Source organism: Wolffia australiana, chromosome 1 (assembly GCF_029677425.1).
Source record: "Wolffia australiana isolate 7733 chromosome 1, ASM2967742v1".
NCBI lineage: Eukaryota > Viridiplantae > Streptophyta > Magnoliopsida > Alismatales > Araceae > Wolffia > Wolffia australiana.
This window is the reverse complement of record NC_135835.1, coordinates 27457501-27483483: the sequence shown is the minus strand read 5'-3', so window position 1 is coordinate 27483483 and position 25983 is coordinate 27457501. Positions and strand designations below refer to the sequence as shown.

At 38.5% G+C, this 25983-nt stretch overlaps 2 protein-coding genes across 2 annotated transcripts; both read left to right on the top strand.

Moving 5' to 3' along the window:
- Nucleotides 1–3446: 3446 nt before the first annotated feature.
- LOC144713205 (mucin-like protein) lies at nt 3447–6566 on the top strand. The gene is made up of 3 exons (XM_078587719.1): nt 3447–4172; nt 5311–5500; nt 6234–6566. The coding sequence occupies exons 1-3, from the start codon at nt 3646–3648 to the stop codon at nt 6441–6443; spliced, it is 927 nt and encodes a 308-aa protein (XP_078443845.1). The 5' UTR covers nt 3447–3645; the 3' UTR covers nt 6444–6566.
- Nucleotides 6567–18756: 12190 nt separating this feature from the next.
- On the top strand, nt 18757–22087 carry LOC144713193 (dihydroorotate dehydrogenase). Its single transcript, XM_078587710.1, has 3 exons — nt 18757–18924; nt 20000–20071; nt 21730–22087. Exons 1-3 carry the CDS (start codon nt 18793–18795, stop codon nt 21892–21894), a joined length of 369 nt encoding a protein of 122 aa, XP_078443836.1. The 5' UTR covers nt 18757–18792; the 3' UTR covers nt 21895–22087.
- Nucleotides 22088–25983: the final 3896 nt, after the last annotated feature.

Genomic DNA, 25983 nt, shown 5'->3' with positions numbered 1-25983 from the left:
GAGAGATAGAGAGTAGAGACAGATAGAGAGAGAGAAAGAGAGAGAGTAGGGAAAGATAGAGATTAGAGAGAGTAGATAAAGAGAGAGTAGAGAAGAGAGAGAGAGAGAGAGAGAGAGAGAGGAGAGAGGGGAAGAGAGAAAAATAGAGAGAAAGGAGAAGAGAGAGAAGGCAAAGAAAGATAGAGAGAGAGGAGAGAGAATGATAGAGAGAGGAGAAGAGAGGAGAGAGAGCAGAGAAAGATGGAAAGAGAGGAGAGAGAATAGAGAATGATAGAGAGAGAGAGAGAGATTTTAGAGAAAGATAGAGAGAGAAAGAGCAAGAGAGAGGGGAGAGAAAGATAGAGAGAGAGAGGGAGAGAGTAGAGAAAGAGAGGGGAGAGAAAAATAGAGAGAAGAGAATTATAGAGAGAGAAAGAGAAAGGGAGAGAGGGCAGAGAAAGAAAGATAGAGAGAAGAGAATTATAGAGAGAAAAAGAGAAAGGGAGAGAGGGCAGAGAAAGATAGAGAGAGAGAGAGAGAGTAGAGAAATATAGAGAGAGAAAGGGAAAGGGAAAGGGAGAGAGGGGAGAGAAAAATAGAGAGAGAGAGAGAGAGAGAGTTGAGAAAGAGAGGGGAGAGAAAGATAGAGAGAGCGTTGAGAAAGAGAAATATAGAGAGAGAGAGTAGAGAAATAGAGGGGAGAGAAATATAGAGAGAGTAGAGAAAGAGAGGAGAGAGAAAGATAGAGAGAGAGAGTTGAGCGAGAAAGAGGGGGGAGAGAGAGATCAGAGAAAGGTAGAGAGAGGGCAGAGAAAGAGAGGGGAGAGAAAGATAGAGAGAGAGAGAGAGAAGATAGAGAGAGATGAGAGAAAGTTAGAGAGAGAGAGAAGAGAAAGATAGAGAGAGAGTGGAGCGAGAAAGAGGGAGGAGAGAGAGATCAGAGTAAGGTAGAGTCTACCTATAGAGAGCGTAGAGAAAGAGGGGAGAGAAAGATAGAGAGAGGAGAGAGAGAGATGAGAGAAAGGTAGAGAGAGAGGAGAGGACAGAGAAAGGGAGCAGGGTTTCTGTCCGGGGTTTATGGTGTCTTGGGGTTTTGCCTTTGTGAGACTTTAACACGTCAGCAGAAGCGTGTGGACGAGATTAAGCCACGTAGGATACGTAGCCCGTTGTGCACGTGGCAAAGTATCTTTGATACCACTTTTTGTGAGATAATCACGAAAAGTCGTCCAAGTGGTCCCACCTGGAGTCAACTCTGGTCAACTCATAGTCCTTTATTTTTTCTTTTTCTCATTTATTCAGATTACCGATCCAACGACTATATTCACCCTAATTTCAAAAAAATAGTATATTTAATGCCACAAAATATGTTTTAACAGGGTTTTAAATGTGGGACTAAACTGGTAAACCAATCACCCACACGAGTCATTTATATAAATTTTAAATATTTTTTGCTAAATTAACGATCAAAGCCACCCATTCCCTCCGGCCCAGGTTACAAGATGCGGGCCGCGAAAGCTCAATGAGCTCTAAGAAGGGCAATTCAAAAATTCAAACTGTCCTTTGACGTCCTCGCCCTCCTCTCCATTCCCATCCTGCTTGTAAACTCGCGCCTTTGTTTCTGATTAAATGTTTAGCGATACTCGCGTCACACTCCTAAAGTCGCGCCTCATATTGGTGGCAATTCTAAATCCTTCATATTTATCACGACAGTTGAGTATCATTGCTAGTTATATCGCACCAAGAGAATGAAGTGATTCTATTTAGCCAAGATAGGAGGTTACAAAGTAAAATACCGTCACTGGGTTGAGGGTCATGTCTCTACAAGACACATCATTCATTCTTTGCTTAACTCGGATCAAATTCTTTACTTTGATGTTGATTGTGTACAGCTGTGGTAGAAACCATCTGGCATCGTCGATCAACAGCGACGGCCACACCAATAGGGGCCTTAAAATATTAGTTAATAAACGTCATAGTAAAGAATAGGGACCTTAAAATATTACTCGGCCGTCAGCACGAACATGCAACAGCCACACCAATAGGGACCTTAAAATATTAGTTAATAACAACTTCACGTATCTTATACTCGGTACGAGAAACAGACAGCTAGGATCAAATCTATGTATTCACATAGTTAGGATCAAATCTAGACAGCTAGGATTAAACCATAGAATAGGAAACAATCTCGTTCCATCAGACGATCCAGTTTTGTTTTAATATAGCCGTTATACCCGGTATAACGGCTATGATTAAAACGGACGATTTCTATATTTAGTATTGTTTCATATTATAAATACCAACCAATCGAATTGTTATATCAGGGATGAATACAACGATCTAATTCAAGCTTGCATTAGTGTATCTTCTCTTCCTCTTCTTCTTTATTTCTTCTTATTCCTCCTTTTCTCTCTCTTGTTTCATCCGAGTTCAAGATTCCCAACACTACGCACGGTGGTGTCGAACATATCAAAGATGGAGAATGCATTTCCGATAAGGGAGAAGGGGAAGGGGGCGCAATAGCGCAGAGGGCGCGGGAATTATCCTGCCACATGTTCACGAACAGTTCGCGAGCAGTGTTCAAATTACATATTTCATGTTTGTTTTTGTTTGCGAACGAACGAAACTATTTTTCCCATCCCTACAGACTCCTCTCCTCTACATTCCCTCTAAATTCTATCTTCTTCTCTCTTCTCTCTCTTTCTCTATTCTCTCTAATCTCCCTCTCTTTCTACTTCTCTCTCCTCTATTATCTTCCTCTCTTTCTATTTCTCTCTCCTTTATTCTCTTCCTCTCTTTCTACTTCTCTCTCCTCTATTCTCTTCCTCTCTTTCTACTTCTCTCTCCTATATTTCTCTCTACTTCTCTCTTCATCTCGATTCTCTCTCTTCTCTTTCTACTTATCTCCTTCTCTACTATCTCTCCACTTCTCTCTTCCTCTTTATTCTATCTCTTCTCTCCCTCTCATTGTACTTCTCTCTTACTCTCTCCCTCTCTATTATCTCTCTTCTTCCTCTAGATTTTCTCTCCCTCTCTATAATCTCTTCTTCCTCCATCCCTTTCTATTATCTCTCTTTTCATCCTCTCTCCCTCTCTATTAGCTCTCCATTATCTCTCTTCTTCCTCCAGATTCCCTCTCTTCTTTCTCTTTCCCTCACTATTATCTCTTCTTCCTCCCTCCCTTTCCATTATCTCTCTCTTCTTTCTCTATCCCTATATATTATCTCTCCTCTTCCTCTAGATTCTCTCTCTTCTTCCTCTAGATTCTCTCTCTTCTTTCTCTCTCCCTCTCTGTTCTCTCTCTTCTTCCTCTAGATTCTCTCTCTTCTTTCTCTCTCCCTCTCTGTTCTCTCTCTTCTTCCTCTAGATTCTCTCTCTTCTTTCTCTCTCCCTCTCTGTTCTCTCTCTTCTTTCTTTACCCCTCTCTATTCTCTCTCTTCTTTCTCTAGATTCTCTCTTTTTCTTTCTATCTCCCTCGCTATTCTCTCTCTTCTTCCTCTAGATTCTCTCTCTTCTTTCTCTACCCCTCTCTATTCTCTCTCTTCTTCTTCTTCTATATTCCATCTCTCCTTTCTCTCTCCCTCGATTCTCTCTCTTCTTCCTCCTTCCCTCTCTATATATTCTCTTCCCTCTCCCTCTCTCTCCTCTCTCTCTCTCTCTGGTGGGAGAATGCTGCGACTGTTGCTACAAAGGGGACCTTCTTCAACCTTCTTCTTCCTTTCTTGCAGAAGAAGCTTCTCCCTCTCCCCTTCTCCTCCATCTCCATCTCCATCTCGATCTCGATCTTCATCCTCTGCAGATGGCGACGACGACGGCTGGAACGACGCCTGGGAGCTCGCATGGCTGCCCGACCAGCTCTCCGCCAAGAATCGCGCGCCATGGGAGACCGACGTCGCCCCTCTCCCCCCCCTGAACGCCGATCCCGAGGCCACGGCCTTCGTCCAGGACATGGAGGAGGGCTGGAACGAGCGCAGGAATCGGCCTGCCCGCTCCCCCCCCCAGACGGTCCAATTTGACGCCCGGAAGCTTGATTCCGGTGAATCCGGCGATTCTGGTATTGATGAGTACAGGATCAAGAAGCAGAGGATTCATGCCGGGCTTTGGATGAAGGAAATTGAGGCCATGGAGGAGGCGAAGCTCGGGGGATCCGTGGATGGCGCTGCTGACATTGACCGCATTCTTGATTCCTGCTCCGAGTACTGTTCTTTTATTCTATTTTTGTGTTTGATTCTTTCGCTGGAAGTTATTGCGATTTTTGTGCGTTCTCTGTCAATGATTTTTTAGGGCTGATCGAGTTTCCTGTTTTATATTCATGAGTGTTTCGTGTTTGATTGTTAACGCTAGAAGCTGTTGCGATTCTTATGTTAGAAATTTTTTCCTGTTTGATTGTTAGGCTATAAATTATTGCGATTTTTTTGGTGCTGGCATCGAGTCCACTCCTTATGAATGATTTTCTTGGTCTGAATCAAGTTTAATGTTTTATATTTAGGAGTGTTTCATGTTTGATTCTTACGCTAGATCTGATCAAGTTTTCTGTTTGATCCTGAGGCTATAAATTATTGCAATTCTTTGATGCTAGCATTTAGTCCATTCCTTATGAATGTCTTTCTAGGTCTGATCAAGTTTCCTGTGTTATTTAGAAGTTTCATTGTTCATCAATAAAAATTAGAAAAATTCTATTCCCAACTAGTTTGACCTTTTATAAATTTTCCAATGTAGTTCTCAGGTTCTATAAATTTGAAGACACAGACTGTAGTTAATCAGATTTGAGAACATGAATGTAGTCGACTTTTCTTTGTGCGTCAATAATTCTGCTCACCTGATCAATGATTTATTTTCTGGATCGTAAATAGAAAGAGTCGGAAACAAGAATATGATCCTCTTTCTATGTATCATCAGTGATTAAGTTTATCTTTGAAAGGAAATTAAAATTCGTGGATCTGTCCGAATGGTAGAAATATGACTCTAAACTAAATACAATATCTCTTCATTCTCCTGAAATTTGTTTTCATTTTATTTGGTCTGATTCAGCATAATTAACTGTTTTTTGGTTCACGAGGCCTGCCAACGCTAATCATTTCGATTACAATAAGATATTCACTATTATTCTAGTATTTCCAAAAAAAATCACTATTATTCTACCGATCCCTTATGGATCATGGAGTGAAACAAGGTGGATTATTCAAGAAACATGCTATATCAATTGAGTTTTGTTCATGAATTTTCAGAAATGTACTTTGAAAGTGTGAGATGACTTGGAGAAAAAATATGTTTTTTGATCCACAATTTGATATTTTTCATTTTTGATTCTCAAACCTATGCTCCAACTTCCAGCATGTTCGGCTCGGGCAACGTGAACATGAGTGAGGATAAGTTTAGTAAGACATCAGAGTTTGTGCGAAAGCCTGACGGTTGGGAGGCGACTTCGAGACCCGAGGATGGAAATATCTGGGAGGTTTCTCAGAGGGAAGAAGATATTCTTTTGCAAGAATTTGAGAGGAGAATCGCTCATAGTAAATTTCAGGTACATATCTCTGTCTTGTCTTTGGAAATTATCTAGTGATATACATCATTCTTCGTTTCCTCAAATTATTGTGAAATTTCTTATATTTCCTGTTAGACTGAATTACTTATCTCTTACGTATCTGCAAAGAAGAACAGTTATTTGATGATCAATCATCGTTTTCCCCATCAAAAAGGACAAAATTGACCAAGCTCTTGTTCTTTTGGAACATAAACATATTGAAGTATTTCCTGTAAAAAAAAATCATCTCTGGTTTCATGTTCTACCGTCTTCTACCCGGTCAGAACGGAGAAAATTGGCTGAGCTCTTGTTCTTGAAGAACATAAATATATCAAAATGTGCTCACACCTCAACTTCTTATTCATTTTCAAATATTCCCTGTTAAAATAAATCTCTGCGAAGAAAATATAGCCCATCAAAACGCGGAAAACTGGCTGGGCACCTGTTCTTTTGGAATATCGACTTACTGAAATACGCTAACGCTTTAATTTCTTGTCAATTTCCAAATATTTCCTGTTTCAAAAATGCAGTTCTATCTCCCCTGTTTTGATCCATCGTTGTCTACCCCATCAAAAGGAGAAATTTGGCTAGGCATGCGTTCTTCACGAGTAACACATGGGCTTTTTTTCAAACAAAAGCATTTCCCCAATGAATTTCTTTCTAGAAAAAATATATTTTCTTAATAAAAAATAATTAAATCAAATTAGAGAAGATGAACTGATTGAATTTTCAGTTGGCAAGCTTCATCAAGACGCATATATTCAGCCGGCGGCGGCCGATCGACGGGTGGAAGTACATGATAGAAGAGATTGGCCCCAATGCCAGAAGAGGAAAGGGCAGTGCACAGAGATTGCCTGCTGTGGCTGACCCAACTCTTCAGCCATTCAGAGAGGAGAAGCCTGCTTTCAGCGATCATCGGCTCCCCGCCTTCAAAGGTAGGTAAGAGGTAGGGAGAGAAAGAGAAATTTTCATCTTTTTTTTTTAATTATCTGGAAACTTATCTTAGAGAATGGTTCTAATCTCAATTAAAATTTTAGATATATTATGGGTGTATCTTGTGAATAAATTCTCCACTGAATCTTATGGTTTTTCTTTAACTGGCATAGAAAAGAGAGTAGTGGATTTTATCTAACTACCCAGAGCATTAAATTTCGTTGCTATGTAAGAGAGAAATGAAGTGTCTTTATAGAATTTCATCTTCATGCATCATTTTTTCATTATTATTGGGTAACTTATCTTAGAGAATGGTTCTAATCTGAGTTGGAATTTTGGATATATAGTGTATCTTGTGAGTAAATTCTCAACTGAATCTTATGCTTTGGCTTTAACTGGCAAATATGTGAGATGAGAGGCTCTAATATAACAACCTTGAGCAATAAATATGCTATGGATGCCAGATATATTAATTGTCTTCATCTATTTGAATATTTGTATATCGTAGTTTTATTGTGATTGTTTTGGAAAGGTGGAAATACATTGTCTTGGGATACTCTTATTAAAAAAATAATTAACATTGTTTAGACAACTTTGTATTCTTAGTGGTCTCCAATCTTCTATAGCAGTATTTTAATTGTCATGGCTTGAAATTAAATTATTAAAATATTGAGAATTTGATTTTTAAACTTGACTATAAAGAAAAAATTATCCACAGAAATAAATGACATCATTAAGATTACTGGCATTCTGTCTTATAAATCGTGACTGAACTAATCTGAATCAATATATTTACTTTGCCATATCCAAATCCTAATTGGTTCATGCTACCTGCCACCACAATACTATGGATTGGTGCTGTGTCCTGCAGACATTGGAATAATTTTACTAGTCTCATGAAATTCATTGACTTGACAATAATTTTACTAGACATTGGAATGATAATTTTTTTGGCAATAACTTCGGCTCCCAGCTTGATATATATATTTGACTAATTAGGATGGTTACTGACCTTAAGTCATAAATGCATCTCATATGGATGCCATAAATCACTATGAACACATAATAGCCTTTCTTCAATAACCTATATATAAACCATAAATTAGGGTTAGAAATGTTGTTTAAGGCTTTCATCCATGTTGTTTAAGGCCAGCATTGGTCGAATCTGGAGTGAGCAAGTATTGAATAAGAGAATTTTAGTTTTATTTTCTATTTCAATGAAATAAAATTAGTAAAATTAATTCAAAATAATTCTAGGAAGCTTAGAAAATATTTATCCTAGTTAACCTAATTTATCCAAATTTAACGAATAATTGGAATTTTCAGGGAGACATCCTAATTAAATACTTTAACTCGCGCTTTGGCATCTAGGTACAGACTATAGTGTGGCATAAGTGGAGTGAAGTAGAACCACCGCTGAATGTAACGGAGATGGTAGTGGATAAACGCTGTTGAGCGGTAGAGTGAGCACAAGTGATACTAATTCCGTCACTAATTGTGATGGAGATGAGACGGATATACATCAAGTAGTGGTAGAGTTTGGTGGAGACATGCAAGATGGTAAAAACCTAAGTTACTGTCAATGATAACCTGGGAAAAAAGATGAAGATGTGAATAAAAATGCGAAGATCAAACTAACCTCATTGTCATGGACCCAATGGGTTGAATGGTGTTTTTCTTCACGTGTCTTGATATGAATGTCACTCCTTCAATCATTTACTCTTGGAATGCAAGGGTGGACCCAAAAGTGACATTTAATGAGCAAATCACTTTGCGAATCATAATTAGGAAACAATATAATGGTCCCTTTTTGACAAGGATGGGGGGTTATATTTCTAGATATGAGTTGATGGATGGATAGAGGAGGTAAAGATGGAACTACCCCTAAAATTTCATCCCAAACTGCTTCTAGATTGTTAGATATCACCATATGATTGGAGAAATTTGTGCCATCCAATTACCTCCATGTGGCGAATTTCCAGCGTGATATTAAAATCAAGGAAGATATGGAAAATTCAAAAAAGTCATTAAAGATATTTAGATAATTTCAATTTTACATTTTTATAACTTAAAAAAACTATTTTCTTTATGAACTTAATGGCACAAAATTCCATTAAATACCATAAAATCTAGAAAAATCATAATATCACTCTTAAAATACAGAAAACCCCTAAAATATTTAAACATATATTTTTTGACTGAAATTTTATTTTATTCATGCAACTAATGTCACAAAATTAAGTTAAATTATCATGAGAATGAAAAAAATTCAGAAATTCCATATAAAGATGTAAAAATGCATTGAAGCTTGAATATCATGTATTTATGAATATTTTAATGAGAATAGAGACAGAAAAAAGTTACTAGTGAAAATGACAAATTATTTGGGACAATCACCTATTTTAGACACATAAAAGTATTGCAATTTATTTTTAAAGGAAAATTATATCGACTAATTATCATAAATCATGACCCACATCTTGTTTATTTAATATTCATTATAAGATGTATGTATATTATTATATTTATACCATCAAAATGCTTTCATAGATTAGTAATGACTACCTACTTTTTTGACAAAGATATACGTTTTATGAGGACCATATATATATGTGATAGTATTCTACTAATTAGAGGTATGAATTCATCAAGCCTGATAAAATGTGTAATTATAAAAAAATTTCAGATAATTATTAAAAACAGGAAAAACTGAAGGATATTTAGTCTCCTTAAATATGCCAAAAAAATATGCCCTCCCCTCTATGAATCAAAATTTTATCTTTGGCCCAATTTAATTTTATGAATTTTTAGATGAAGACACTTTATTACCTGACTTGGAATCTAAAACAATGATAATTTTTTATACTATCAATGTATTATTCATCAATTCAAGATAGTCCATTGAAAATATAGTCCATGGATTCCTTTACTCATGTAGAATTGTTTTGTTCACTATGGTATACTGATTTTGGTGCAAATGTCCATCTTAGAAAAATGATGGCAATTGTGCCATACTTAAATAATAATAAGTCAGATATGTATGATATTTAGTATGCATCTCACAAGAATGTAAGTTGAACAATTTTTAATTTTCACAAAATATTTTGTAAAATTATTAAGGGTTGATATTGTTGAAAATATATGTGGCCTGCAAACCAGTCACACATTCTATGTCTCGTTCAATATTCATAATACAATATATATATTCATAATAATGCACATGCGATGCTTATAATTGGCGTAAATGAATACATACAATGACTAAGTGAATTATGATGATATCAGAATACATAAAACACGTCTTTAAACATGTAGTCTAAACATTCATATTTAAAAGGATACTTGAGAAGGAAGGACATTGACATGTTTGGATTAAAACCCTGTCTAGTCGCACTCATATGATGAGTATGGCCAATCCCGTCGCTAGTAGTGTGGAGACATTAAGTATAAATAGTGGTTCTTTAGGGAAAGAGTTTACTGAACTGATTCATATGAATATATGAATGATATTATATCTTTTATTATTTAGGTTGATTCATGTCACAGGCCGTGTATGTAGTGATTAGACCTGAGACACCAAAGATATCTTGTGGATGGGTAGTTGTGTTTTGACCATGACCTACAAGTCTCTAATTGGGGGATTCAAATGGTCCTACCTTGGATGCTGAAACAAGTCCATGAAGGTGATTGTATGGTTAAGATGGAGTCTTCCACCCTTGGCATTATAGGATATTGACTAAATAAAATGATGTAGTTAAATCCCTTGCCATAGCTCTAGAGATACTAGAGAAATTGTTCTCCGATTATTTCACAGTGCATCAGCCCTAACTAGAGTGATTGATTAGAGTTTGACAATTAACTATACCCTAAGTCATTTGGTAGTCTCGACCAGATGAGCGTTTATACATACATGATAAATGATGCGGAAAAAGTTCCATGAGAGATTGATATGATCCTTTGTTTCTTATAGGGCATGCAGTGTAGTTTGGCACCTCACGAGCTCACACATTAACCAATTGGTTGGCTTAAATTGATCCTTGATCAATTAATCTATATGTGATATTGTTAATTAATAAGGCCACCCCAATAAAAGTTACTGCGTCATTGAAGTTATTAACTACACTGATAAAAAAGCCTAGAGCGTGATACACACAAGGTTTTTTGGACGTTGATGGAGACACTTTAACTTTGGGGATTTTGATCAGTTATTCTCTTCGTCTTCCCTGAGCGCTGCTTCTAGTGGGGACTGAGGAGAGAATATTGGATTTCCAATAGTAGACTTCTTGGAAAGAAGAGGAAACCCATAGTTCTAAAGATCATGAGGATACATCTATAGATCGGACATCTGAAAATCTTGAATATGGTCACTTGAGGAATAAAAAAAACATGGATTCAATCCATGCAAATGTGCTGTCTTTGTATGTTCTTAGTTTTCAGATCTGTTTGTGATTCGATTTTCTTCAGCGCAATAGAGTTCGTATCATGTTGATCAGAGATCCAAAATTTCCCCACAGTTACATGAAATTTTAGAGTGTTTGGTAAATTAATGCACCTCATAGATGGCATTATTCATGTGAGATGTAGGAAATTATCAAACTTTCCAAAATTCGTTAGTATCACATAAATTTCAGTAATCTAGATGAATTCTCTTCTTTGTAAATGTTGTAGAATGTTCAAAAAAAGTTATCCAATGAAGTTTCATAATTTAGTAAAATAATAAATTCGTAAGTTTTTAATTTTATTAGATAGTTCATAAATATTTTAGGGTATATTTATATGAAAGTTGATGAGGTTATGAAACTTTTAGATAAAATGACGCATATCTTATTAGCTGAATTGAATGCAAGGATAGGACTAAAAAAATATTGTATTCTAATTTACGATTTCAACCTAAAATAGACTGGACAATATCTTCAAAAAATATTTTCTATATATTTATTTAGTTTATATCCTTATGTCCACGAATATATCAATAAAAATTGAATTCTACAAGGTAGTTTGTATTTTAGAAACTGTATATTTGGTATTTAATGGTAATATAAGTTTATAAATAATAATGAGATAATTTAAAATTTTATAGAACTTTACGCTATAAAATTTTCTTTTGATGAGATAATTTATTTTCAAATTGCCTCAAATTACTACTTCATTAATTATTTAAAACACCTGATTGTTTCAACAAAAAGAGACCTTAATGTTTTACCTTTTTCAATTGAAGGCAATGTTAACCACAAAATCCTAAGGTTTATTCTTCTTTTATCCTCAGCCACCAAATCCGTCTCCATTTAGCCATCAAGTTCCATACATTCTTCATCTAATGCAATATCCTTGGCATTAGGTTTTATCCCTTGGTTAAACTTTAGGTCTCCTCTTGATGCTTCACTCATTATCCCCTTGTGAATTATTGAGGCACTTCACTATTCAAATTTATTTTTGAAAATAATGTATACTTTTTAAAGTTATTGACTTTTTTATTTGACCCATTTTATAAGAATTTTGTCAATTTTCTTTTCATATTCCTCATACGCCAGGTGCCACATACCTGCATGCCAAAGATCCCCACGGCTGGATACCAGGGTGCCACATGCTTGGTGAAGCTTTGGAAGTCTGCACGCCAAGCGCCACATGCCAGCACACCATGGAGGGGGGATGCGCATGTGAAGCTGGCCCAATGGGTGAATGAATCATTTATTGGGTCAAGCATGTCAAATCACATAAAAAACATATTTATGAATGCCTTGAAAAGTTTCATAACTACCAGAAAGACACAAAAAATATGGCCTTAAGTCTCAAGACCAAGCAAAGATCCAACTATCAAAAGGGTGTCTTCAGCTGGTACCTCTTCAAAAAATATCATTCTCACATGTGCTTGCCAAGAGAGTAAAATGATTAGTTTGGGCATAATATAAAAACCTTACTGAGAGAATTTAATCCACAAGCACATACTAATCTTCGTCTCCACAACTCTATAGTACCAAAAGACATATCCTCTTACCTCTTTGTATTTTTGCATTATTACCTCTCTCTTTCCATCCATATCTCGCATTTGTAAAACCGTTACTAACAGAATTCTATATTCACTTCGCCAGCTTCTCTCCTCCCCATTTCCACCTTGGAACCATTTTTCTCCTCTCTTTAAGCCATCTCATCTCAGTTTCCAACCTTCTCACTCCATATCATTCAGTCCCTTGATTACCCTATATTTATTTAAAGTAAATAAGGCAAAAACATGTGAAATTACTGTGCACATATATTTTTAGACAACATGCATAATTAAACCCCAAACATAAACTTATCAATAACTTTAGGCAGCTATAATCATATACATAAAGGTTTGTTTCACCATATTTTAGCATGCATTCACAAGAAATTTGTCTGTAATGAAAACTCGAGAACCTATCTTACTTGAAAACCTAATATGAATTTTTCTCATTGGATATTTTTTTTCAAAGTCAGATTAACTTAATGGAAATAAATGGGATTATCTGAATCGCCTAATCTTCCTTGTTTGACCATGTATTGACATGCCATATCTCAAATGAAATATTTGGAACATAGATATATTTCCATCTTCTGAAGCCATTGCAAGTCTATAGATAACTTAGAAACATGTTACATAAATTTATGGATAAATTTCAATTAAATTAATAATATTTTTTAAAAGAAATAAATATTTTTCTGATGTTTAAAATTTTGAGGGAAGAAAATAAAAATATATCATATTTTTAATGATACCTTGATATGATTGATATGACTATTTTATTTAATACAATGATTTTTTTAAAATATTCTCTAATACAATCATAAATAACATTTATTCAGTTTTTGGGATTATATTTCATATTTTAATTTACTATACCAGAATGCAACGGGATAATCGACTGAAAATGAATGTATCTCAAAATCCTTTAAATACTATATGTTCATTGTATAAGTGTAATTATAATTTGGAATTTATCTTATTTTATGATGGAGATAAATAAACACTCACTTTATTCTCCTCCAAAAACATTCAAAGTGATTAGTATTAATCTACTCCAGTTTTTATTCTTGAAGTTGAATATTTTGGACCACAATTTTTTTAAAACATATGAAATCATAAATAATCCATCATTTGATTCATTTATTTAGATAAACAAACCCCAAAATGAAAATTCATAAACATATTTTATTTTCATATGTAAATTTCATAATTGCATGCAACTTTTGTTTTCTTAAAGTATGAAATGTGCTGAAAAATGTTGTCCTGATTGAAAGATGGCGAATGAAGCTGATATATCCTTCTCGATACTTGAGATTTAAGTATGGTTGGATGTATTCAATAGACGAGATATAACGTGATCACCAAATGACCTTCTTTGGATGAAATCTAAAGAATAACAGTTAGATCGATTCAGATCCATTGAAATTCTTTGATGATTTTTTGAATCAACATGACTGGCATTATATATATTTTACTTCCATTTGTGAGGTTCATCACGCATTAGGGCCCCTTGACTTAGACTATGTGGAATGTCTATCAGCCTATCTACTCAATGTCAGGTTTCTAAAGTTGTGTTTCTTCTTAAACTAAGTGTTTCTGAATTAAAATCTAAAACTTCAAAAATGTCAATAATTTTCTCATTAAAAGCCTAATGTATAGATATTTTAATAATTTCTATAAACTATTGAACATATCTTTAAGGCTATTCAACAGATATATGAATCTCTGTCATATAAAATAGATCTTTAAAAAATATTAATAAAAAATAGACATAAACTCTGCATATAATAATGAAAACAAAATAAGTTACTTAATGTTTAAACGATAAGCCAAACAATTTTAATTATTTATTTATTGACAAAATTTTAATATATTTAAAACATATTAATTAAACTTTTGATGTATTTGACGGTGGCCGGGGCCTTGGATGGTGGTCGGGACGGGTTTTTGGTCCCGTGGGAGCCTAGCGGGAGCTGAGTGAGCAAGACGAGCGGAAGCCGAGAGGGAGCCGAGCTGAAGCTGAGTGCCCGAGAGAGAAAGCTGAGCAGGAGCCTAGAGTTCGAGAGGGAAAGCCAAGCCGAAGCCCAGGGGAGGGGGTTGAGAGGGAAAGCCAAGGGGGAGATGTTCATAAGGGTGACATATTTTCTTCATCGCAGACGTCTGATGGGTTGAGAATGTCTGGGACGGGACGATTTACAGATGAGATGGGATGTGGACGAAAAATATTCGGGACGGGACGGTGTGGCCAAACCTCTTAAAACTGTGACATAGTTGCAGATTGTCTGGGATGTGGACGATGGACGGTACGAGACGAAGTTCATCCCATCCTATGTCCCAATTTTTAGAGTTTCGTCTAAATCATTCCGTCCAGGGTTTGTCCCGTCCCATCTTTTTCCATCCACGTCCCATCCCGTCCTAAACCATCCCGTCCAAGAAATTCTTGTCACGTCCGACGTCCCGGGACGAAACAGGGCGTATGTGTGTCGGCCAGTTGGACCTGTCAGGCGCATACTACACTCCCAGAGGACTCAGAAACAGTCCCGTCCAAGGCCCCAGATGAGATGGTTATTTCGTCCATGGACGAAGCAATCGTCCCGTCAATTGTCCAAAGTCCTGGACGGGACAATTTTTTCATCTACGGACAAAATTACTGTCCTGTTCGCGTCCCTGCACTATAAGTCTATGACGTCGGACGGGACGGCCGTCGTCCTGTCCCGTCCCGTCCCCATCCAAGGCCCCAGACGGGATGGTTATTTCGTCTATGGACGAAGCAATCGTCCCGTCAATCGTCCAAAGTCCTAGACGGGACAAAATTTTCATCTACGGACAAAATTACTGTCCTGTTCGCGTCCCTGCACTATAAGGCTATGACGTCGGACGGGACGGCCGTCGTCCTGTCCCATCCCGTCGCCATCCAAGGCCCCAGACGGGATGGTTATTTTCGCCCATGGGACGAAGCAATCATCCCGTCAATCGTCCAAGTCCTGGGCGGGATGATTTTTGCGTCTACGGACAAAATTACTGTCCTGTTCGCGTCCCTGCACTATAAGTCTATGACGCGTCGGACGGGGCGGCCGTCTGTCCCGCCCCGTCCCCATCCAAGGCCCCGACGGGATGGTTATTTTCTATGGACGAAGCAATCGTCCCGTCAATCGTCCAAAGTCCTAGACGGGACAATTTTTTCATCTACGGACAAAATTACTGTCCTGTTCGCGTCCCTGCACTATAAGGCTATGACGTCGGACGGGACGGCCGTCGTCCTGTCCCATCCCGTCGCCATCCAAGGCCCCAGACGGGATGGTTATTTCGTCCATGGACGAAGCAATCATCCCGTCAATCGTCCGAAGTCCTGGACGGGATGATTTTTGCGTCTACGGACAAAATTACTGTCCTGTTCGCGTCCCTGCACTATAAGTCTATGACGTCGGACGGGACGGCCGTCGTCCTGTCCCGTCCCGTCCCCATCCAAGGCCCCAGACGGGATGGTTATTTCGTCTATGGACGAAGCCATCGTCCCGTCAATCGTCAAAAGTCCTAGACGGGACAAAATTTTCATCTACGGACAAAATTACTGTCCTGTTCGCGTCCCTGCACTATAAGGCTATGACGTCGGACGGGACGGCCGTCGTCGTGTCCCATCCCGTCGCCATCCAAGGCCCCAGACGGGATGGTTATTTCGTCCATGGACGAAGCAATCATCCCGTCAATCGTCCGAAGTCCTGGACGGGATGATTTTTGCGCTTCTGGACAAAATTACTGTCCTGTTCGCGTCCTGCACTATAAGTCTATGGCGTCGGACGGGGCGGCCGTCGTCCTGTCCCGTCCCGTCCCCATCCAAGGCCCCAGACGGGATGGTTATTTCGTCTATGGACGAAGCCATCGTCCCGTCAATCGTCAAAAGTCCTAGACGGGACAAATTTTTCATCTACGGACAAAATTACTGTCCTGTTCGCGTCCCTGCACTATAAGGCTATGACGTCGGACGGGACGGCCGTCGTCCTGTCCCATCCCGTCGCCATCCAAGGCCCCAGACGGGATGGTTATTTCGTCCATGGACGAAGCAATCATCCCGTCAATCGTCCGAAGTCCTGGACGGGATGATTTTTGCGTCTACGGACAAAATTACTGTCCTGTTCGCGTCCCTGCACTATAAGTCTATGACGTCGGACGGGACGGCCGTCGTCCTGTCCCGTCCCGTCCCCATCCAAGGCCCCAGACGGGATGGTTATTTCGTCTATGGACGAAGCCATCGTCCCGTCAATCGTCCAAAGTCATAGACGGGACAATTTTTTCATCTACGGACAAAATTACTGTCCTGTTCGCGTCCCTGCACTATAAGGCTATGACGTCGGACGGGACGGCCGTCGTCTGTCCCATCCGCCGCCATCCAAGGCCCCAGACGGGATGGTTATTTCGTCCATGGACGAAGCAATCATCCCGTCAATCGTCCGAAGTCCTGGACGGGATGATTTTTGCGTCTACGGAAAAAATTACCGTCCCGTCCGCATGCCCTGCACTACAAGTTTGTGACGTGGGACGCGACGGCCGTCGTCCTGTCCCGTCCCGTCCCCATCCAAGGCCCCAGACGGGATGGTTATTTCGTCTATGGACGAAGCCATCGTCCCGTCAATCGTCAAAAGTCCTAGACGGGACAAATTTTTCATCTACGGACAAAATTACTGTCCTGTTCGCGTCCCTGCACTATAAGGCTATGACGTCGGACGGGACGGCCGTCGTCCTGTCCCATCCCGTCGCCATCCAAGGCCCCAGACGGGATGGTTATTTCGTCCATGGACGAAGCAATCATCCCGTCAATCGTCCGAAGTCCTGGACGGGATGATTTTTGCGTCTACGGACAAAATTACTGTCCTGTTCGCGTCCCTGCACTATAAGTCTATGACGTCGGACGGGACGGCCGTCGTCCTGTCCCGTCCCGTCCCCATCCAAGGCCCCAGACGGGATGGTTATTTCGTCTATGGACGAAGCAATCGTCCCGTCAATCGTCCAAAGTCATAGACGGGACAATTTTTTCATCTACGGACAAAATTACTGTCCTGTTCGCGTCCCTGCACTATAAGGCTATGACGTCGGACGGGACGGCCGTCGTCCTGTCCCATCCCGTCGCCATCCAAGGCCCCAGACGGGATGGTTATTTCGTCCATGGACGAAGCAATCATCCCGTCAATCGTCCGAAGTCCTGGACGGGATGATTTTTGCGCTTCTGGACAAAATTACTGTCCTGTTCGCGTCCCTGCACTATAAGTCTATGACGTCCGACGGGACGGCCGTCGTCCTGTCCCGTCCCGTCCCCATCCAAGGCCCCAGACGGGATGGTTATTTCGTCTATGGACGAAGCCATCGTCCCGTCAATCGTCAAAAGTCCTAGACGGGACAAAATTTTCATCTACGGACAAAATTACTGTCCTGTTCGTCCCTGCACTATAAGGCTATGGCGTCGGGACGGGGCGGCCGTAAATCTGTCCCATCCCGTCGCCATCCAAGGCCCCAGACGGGATGGTTATTTCGTCCATGGACGAAGCAATCATCCCGTCAATCGTCCGAAGTCCTGGACGGGATGATTTTTGCGTCTACGGAAAAAATTACCGTCCCGTCCGCATGCCCTGCACTACAAGTTTGTGACGTGGGACGGGTCGAATGTCGTCCCATCCTGTCCCGTCCCGTCCCCGTCCAAGGCCCCAGATGGGATGGTTATTTTGTCCATGGACGAAGCAATCGTCCAGTCCGAGGACGAGCGGACAATTCTTCGTCCCGTCAATCATCCTAAGTCCTGGACGGGACGATTTTTTTCCTCTGCGGATGAAATTACCGTCCTGTCCACGTCCTTGCACTATACTCTGTCTGTGATGTGAGACTGGACGGTGGTCGTCCTGTCCCATCCTGTTCCCGTCCAAGGCCCTAGACGGGATGGTTATTTCGTCCATGGACGAAGCAATCGTCCCGTCAATCGTCCGAAGTCCTGGACGAGACAATTTTTTCATCTACGGACAAAATTACCGTCCCCGTCCGCATGCCCTGCGCTACAAGTCTGTGACGTGGGACGGGTCGAATGTCGTCCCATCCTGTCCCGTCCCGTCCCCGTCCAAGGCCCCAGACGGGATGGTTATTTCGTCCATGGACTAAGCAATAATCTAGTCCAGCGATGGGCGAACAATTCTTCGGCCCGTCAATCGTCCGAAGTCCTTGACGGGACGATTTTTTGTCTACGGGCGGAATTACCGTCCCGTCCGCGTCCCTGCACCAAAATTGTCTGTGACGTGGGACGGGACGGACATCGTCCCGTCCCGTCCAGCATCTCCGTCAACTCCGATCGTGCACTATAGATCCACTTGAGAAGGATCAGCGCATAGATTCGAGCATGGAGATATCAGAGTTTGTTTACAGAGTAAGCACGACCGATGAATGGGAAGAACTGCAGAAGAATGGGGAAACGTTCGGCGGAGATCTCGACCGCCGCACCGGTTGCATCCATCTTAGCCGCGTCGATCAGGTCGATTTCCTGTTCTTAATCCTAGAAAAAGCCTTCCCAGCACCGGAAATTACGATCTCAAGGGATAGGATTTGATGGGTCGAATTCTAGGAGAAGAAAAAATGACGGGTTTATGTTCTTTAGTTTGATGATTACACGATCTAATCTAATCTTGCGATTTGAAAAATGATCTGTGCCTGGTTGTGTAGTGAATTGTCCACGAGTTTTTTAATACTCGCTGTTCTCCGTTGTAGGTGGGGTAGAGTGCCCATGATTATGTAAAAGAAATAGTGTATGTTGATGGCTGAAATGAATTCCAAATCGAAGGGGCATTGGGTTGCACAAATAAACGATTTTTTATCTTTTTCTTGGTGGGTAGTTATATCTCTGTTGTTTATTTATTTTTTGCTTTTAAAATTCTACAAAAGTGCAAGTCTGCTCATTCCTTCATCTTTATAGTAGGATAAAAGTCTTCGCTTGATTCTTAGAAAGCATTCATACTGAATTTTGGAGTAAGTGATGGTTTCCTTGATGTTACCTTTACTTCGTCCATTTATCTATTTCATTACGTTCTTAGGGTCGAGTTTATGAGTGGAACCTTTTTGCATTATTGAAAACAATTTTCGGTCCGTTTCAGAGGAAGTTCTGTTGTTTTATTTGGGTTCTCGAGTCTCTGAGGTTCATTATAAGTTGAACTTCAATTTTTAACAAGACTTGTGGTTTGAGGTTGCGGAAACAGAATGTTTCAGCAGTTGATAGAGTGTATTTGTTTGGTGATAAGAGAGAAAGGAAGACCTAACAGTTAGATGCAGATTTTCCACCATTAATTTCAATATTTTTGGTGGATTTTTGTCTTAAATCCTAACGTCTTTGAACTGAAAATGTGGAGGAAGTAGTAACCTCAAAGCTTGATCCAATTAGTTTTTCAAGTAGAGGGTATTCTCTTGTTTTACTTGGGTTCTCGAGTTTTTGTGGCTCGTTATTGGCTCCATTTACTTAATTTTAACGGAATTTGGGGTTGTAAATCGAGGAAGAAGAACATTCTGTGATAGGTCGAGTTCTTCAGTGGAGTCTGAGAAGTTTGCGTCTAACGCAGGTAAGGATGGTTTTGAATAACTTCTTCAAAGGTAGGGAGGATCTTTACCTGCTCCAAGTGGACGCCCAGAAGGTATGAACAAATAAAATAGATGATCATCATTGGTATTATGCATCATCAATTCATATATTTTGCTATTTTCCGGATCAAATCACGTCCAAAAAATTTGTTATCCATCTCAAGAAAAAATCTCTCACAAAGATCCAAATAAGGGGTTGGCGTTCATGACTATGAAGGCGAATGGACAATTAAGATGACAAATTTTAATTGTCATCGTCATCCATCTGTTGGTGATGAGTTTCTCGTTATCGTTGTCATTAGTTCAGGTCAGTAATGGATTATGATGATGATGAATAAGTCATCCATTTGCATAAGTAGGGGGGATTTCTCAGAGTAAGTTTCAGGTGTTAGCAAAGATGATTAGTGGAGAATGACAATGAGACAGTTGGTGATACTTGCGGTGAAGATGCATTTATCATTGTCCTTTTCATCCCGTTTTAAATATTATGATACAATGCGTGACGACGAAGACACATTTATCATTGTCCTCACCATCCAGCCGTCATTTTTGTTCAAAAAAAAAAACACGGGGGTACGAGATCATATCATAATACATGGTACTTCTGCTGTTCCATAGAATAAATCAGGATTACTTTTGCAATTATAAAGAAAGAGCTCGTAGATTTGCCTGTGTCCTCTATTGATCCGCTTTTTCTCTCCCTTGCCACTCGTCTCTCAGCTTCTCTCTCTCTCCTCTTTACTTCTTTCATTCATCTTCTATCAAGAGGCTATCTTTCCATCTCCAAGACCTCTTACTCTTACTCCCTCAACATCTCCTTCTCCATCTCCATAACAACTTTAGTTCTACCAACTTCATAACTATAGCTCTATTATGTAGACTATATTTTAGTTGATAAACAAAGTGATGTTCTGCATCCCACTGCGAAAATCTTGATTCATTTACTCTGGCAGACTCATATGAGTCACTTTTCTCGATGTTCTCCAGTGGTTACAACAATTTAATTTTGTCTATTCTGGACCCATGGAAAAAAATGTGACTGATGAATCTTTATTTGATCAAGATGAATTTCATACATATGAAAGATAGAAAGATATTTGGAATCCAGCTGAAACCATCACGACTCATCTACTCCTTTTATCTGAAAGAGTTTATCGAAATTCTTTTCTGACTACAAAATGATGAGCATCCGTGAAAGAAACAAGTCATCTTGAACATTTGTTATGGGCGTACTTTATTTAAATCATCCCTAATAAATGAATTCTGGATGTGACTCTTGGTCCTTTTTACTGGATCTGAACAGGGCCATCATGATTACTCATAACTAAGTTTGAGAGACTTAATTTTTTCCAAAACTTCATTATTTCCCATATTTATTCATAATGCCACTTACTTTTTTTATTCTACTGTATGCCTTGAAGGTTTATTTTTGACCTAGACATGAACTTTTGTGTCAAGGCACAGCTTGAACATCATCGCACTATAATAAAAAATGTTATTTTTTATTACTAGACCTTGATCTAGTCAACCCTTGGATTTATGGTCAAATCATTCTAAGCATACAGTGATATACTTAATTTTCATGATATTAGACAGTGGTGATCTCTAGATAAAAACTTGTTTGCTTCTTAATATTTTTCATAATATACTTACTTTCTTTTCATAAGCTTGCATGTTCTCATATTCATTCTATTTTTTATCCTTCGGGCAGCTAGGGGATGGGCTGGTTTATGAAATGGTTGATGACTCCCTTTGCTTTCCCCATTTCTATGGCCCTTCCAGAAGCTTCAGCCCACTTCCTCTCGATGCTGTCGTCTCTTCAGAGAAGCTCCAATTGCAGGTCAATGGTGAGGTCTTTTGCAGCTTACTTGGTTGATTGATTTCTCTCAGGTGCACACACACATTCTCTCTCTCAGGACCATGTGGTCTAATGAAGTAGTTTTTTTAGTATATGCTTCTTATTTTTATTGGAACAATAGTTTTTCTACCCTGGTGGGGGGGTATCACTCACTCAATTGATGTCTGTAACCTCAAATTAATGATTGGTTAAAGAAGAGGTAATTGGAAAATTTCTTCGCTGATGTTCTGTGATAGTTCACAAAGTTAGAGCATCTTTTTATTTTAGATGAATTTAAAACTAAAAGTAGAAACACTATGTTTGGTCGCTAATGTTAACTGTTATGTTAACTGTTTTATTCCCGTAACCATTCTCAATCAGACTGACATATCTTATCATACTCACATGATTAATATTATTGTTCCTACATCCATCAGCATAAGAGTTCTCTAAGGACAAACAATATGTGTTCTTTAGGGAAAGAGTTAATTTAATTGATCCGTATGGACCCCTGAATGACATTATACGTAAGTGCGAATCAAGTTGATTCATGTGAGAGTTTCATAAATGATCCTTTGACATAAAATATTAAATACTTCATGTGGATTGATGACAATGTTTTGACTGTGACATATGTCTTGAGTGGATCTAGGATTATCAATTGTGAATTTATTTATATCTTCCCTTGTGCAAAATTTTGTGATATTATATTCCTTAAAAAATAAATTTCTAAGTCAAAATATATTATTAAAGAAAATTTTATGTTAAATCATATAGTAGTTAATTATCCAAGTTGGAAGTAATAGGTTTTAGACTTTAGTGAATTAGAACACATTTACTGTAAATTATTGATGGTTATTCCTATTTTTATTCTTCCCCATTGAGGAGTGGCCATTCAATTTTCTTGATGAAGACCAAAATTGCTAAATTTTCCAATGATTAGTTTAGAGAATAATTGAAAAAAGATCCCATTATGGCATTTAAGTTCTTTAATTTTTTAATGTGCACGTTGAGGTGGACCAATGAGAAAATGAGACATTAAAATCAGAGTTGCATATGATTTGAAAGTGGGACATGTGGCGACCCTACAAAATCCTTAGTTGTTTGTATTAAAGTCTCAAGTGTAGTGATAGACCAGAATTTAGGTTAAATAAGACAATAAATACTTTGATTTGCACAATAACATTTATAAAATTTTGGTTACTTAGAATATGATAAGGGTTGAAGTCACATGGAGCGGGTAATGAGAGTGAGATACAAATCAAATATACTTTAAAATAATTATTTTTGGTGATTTTATATTTTATGTATTTTTACGTATTTTCTAAAAAGGAAAATCAATGAAATGAAGGAAAACTAGTCAAAATTATTTTAAATAAATAAAATAAATATTTACTTTTTTCGATAATTTCTAATAATTTAATGTGACTTTTATGATTTTTTCAGGACTTTTTAGGGCAAGAAATAAAATTTAAGGTTAAAGAGAATCTTTGGCAGCAATTTGCAAGTGACCGCACCCCTCCGAGTGGCAGAATTGGGCATCAACAAGGAGTGGACGAAATATGCAGTAACTATTGGTATAGAACAAAATTTTCAGTGTCATTTAATGATTTGGAAGCTTGAAGTCTAGGCTATATTGTGTAATATTTGCCTAAAGAAAATCTGAACATATGGGGTAAAAAAGAAGTATAAAAGCAGAATTTTTTTGATCAAATTTGATGTTACTACATGGAAATATAGACAAAAAATGTAAGGTTGTGGTTGTAAAAATCAGTTAGTGCATTTACATGGCATACCTTGATGCCACCATGTCACGTAGTAAATGCAACACAATTACTTTGATCTTTTCTGATTGTGTCCTAAACAAGTGACACACTTAGAGCTGCTGATTGGGAATATACCGAAACATATTCCTTTCATGCCAAGGAATCTTCATAAATTTAGGTATGTTTAAGGTGATAAGGGATGCCATAGTAGAACTGGAAATGATTGTTTAGATAAACTTATGGGCCGTATTATTTGGAAATTAAATCTTCACATTTGGTGATTTGAATGGACAACTGATTTGAAATTTTGATGGCAGGTTTGTCTTTGAACTTGCATTTAATATTTTTAGGTTATTTGAAATAGATTTAGTTAAGAGATCCTTGTGTTTGATGGTCGGTGTCTTGAGTGATTAAAAATAAGCAATATAGGAGAGTTCACCTTCATTTGAAAATCTCCATGGGCCTAGTGTAACATTGGAGCCCATGATTAGCCTTATGGCCTTACATTTTTTAATCTTCATCACTAGTATTTTGATTCAAACCATCTCTGCCCTATCAATATTAATCGAATGACGGATTAGACTTTGACGATCAATCATACCCTGAGATGTTTGAGAGTCTTGCGCATATAATGGATTATACATGTTGGGTTTTGTGCCTTGGTTCAACTATGGAAAACATGGTTTCCATGATGCGGAGGCGTGAATCGATCCTCAATCGATCTATTAAAGAATACATCACATGACCTTATGGGGAACTTGTTCCACCATAAGGTGCTCACTTTGAAATTATTCTAAAGCCATTCATGTGTCCGACCTCTAGAAGTATCCTTGCAATCACGTTGCTCTTGGATCTCCTCCGCTTCTTCTTCAACTCTCTTTGAAAATCTTGAAGATCTTTTCACCATGAAGACACTCTCCTTGGTTGAGTGGAGAAGAGAACAGGGTAGAGAAAGGGGGGCTCTCAATTATGGCTGGCCTGGGTGCTTGAAATAAGTGCCCCTTCCCTATTAAAATTTTTACTTAAGTTTTTCTCAAAAAACCCCATAAAAGTAAGATATATTTACTAATGCCCCTATGATCGATTTAACCCAATTGATAGGTTATGTTTCCAGCACGTGGGGTGTCAAGCTACACCTTGTGCTCCAGAAGATACCGAGTAGGATTTCAACTCTCTCATAGAACCTGTACTGTCATCAGTTATAGTATATGTATAATCCATCATCTGCGTGAGACTCTCAAACAATTTAAGGTATTGTTGTTCGTGAAATCCTTATCCATTATTCGATTAGTACTAATGCAAAACGGAGATCATTGAAGAACTCCTCCAATATCCTCACTACCCTGGTTAGGAATTTTGTGCATCATCTTACTTGAGTTAATCTCCTCTTATACCAAAGGCAGATGTTCCCGTCTTGACCACTCAAGCATCTCCGTGAGCTTCTTACGCCACCCAAGCTATGACTTGTTTGAATCCCATGATTAGAGGCTCATAAGTCATAGTCAAAATGTAGTCATCCATTCACGAGATTTACTTGGTGTCTTGGGTCAGTGTATCACTTATAAACTGTGATATGAATCAACCTGATTGACATTTAGGTATAATACCATTCAGTGATTTATATGGATCAATTCAGTGAACTCTTTCTCCAAAGAGCACCACTATCTGCCCTTAGTGTTGCTACACTAATAGCCATTGGATCAGCTATACTTTTGTATAAGTAGATCAATTAGTGCTATTCTATCTACATAATTCGATGTCCGTCTTAACTATCCATCAAATAGGAATATTTAGAATACATGTTTAAAGACTAGTGATTTCTATATTATGATCTCATCATAATTCACTATGTGATTGCACGTATTCATGAACTTCATTATAAACATTACATTGGAATGATGAATGTAATAATATATTCAATGAACTTAAATAATCATGGTGATGTGTTTTAGTTTGACGGTCACATAATATCTATCAATACATATACGATAACCGATAATGATAAAGGTTCCATGAGAGGGTTTGAACAATACTTGGTGTCTTCTAGAATGAGGTGTAGCTTGGCACCCCACGGGATGGAAACTTAACCTATCAATTGGGTTAACATATGACATCCATAATTTTGATTTTTTCGTCGACACCTTGTTTTGCCAATGTCTAGACACTCATTTAAGATAGATAGTGTTTCCTTTGTCTCTCTTGATTTACGATTCGAGGAACACAATGTATTCTACATTAATATTTATTATTCGATGGCTATCGCGAGTACCTTATTTTTAACATTTGTCTGGCGCACGACGTGGGACGCGAGCACGGGCATGTAGAGGTGGTGAAGGATCAAGAAGACCCTGAAAGAACATTT

Bases quoted from the DNA above. Each gene is read 5' to 3' on its own strand.
- LOC144713205 (XM_078587719.1), top strand. From the start codon at position 3,646: ATGCTGCGACTGTTGCTACAAAGGGGACCTTCTTCAACCTTCTTCTTC. The intron at 4,173-5,310 runs GTACTGTTCTTT...TCCAACTTCCAG, and splicing joins ATTCTTGATTCCTGCTCCGA to CATGTTCGGCTCGGGCAACG. The intron at 5,501-6,233 runs GTACATATCTCT...TTGAATTTTCAG, and splicing joins TCGCTCATAGTAAATTTCAG to TTGGCAAGCTTCATCAAGAC.
- LOC144713193 (XM_078587710.1), top strand. From the start codon at position 18,793: ATGGAGATATCAGAGTTTGTTTACAGAGTAAGCACGACCGATGAATGG. The intron at 18,925-19,999 runs GTCGATTTCCTG...CGTCTAACGCAG, and splicing joins ATCTTAGCCGCGTCGATCAG to GTAAGGATGGTTTTGAATAA. The intron at 20,072-21,729 runs GTATGAACAAAT...TCCTTCGGGCAG, and splicing joins TCCAAGTGGACGCCCAGAAG to CTAGGGGATGGGCTGGTTTA.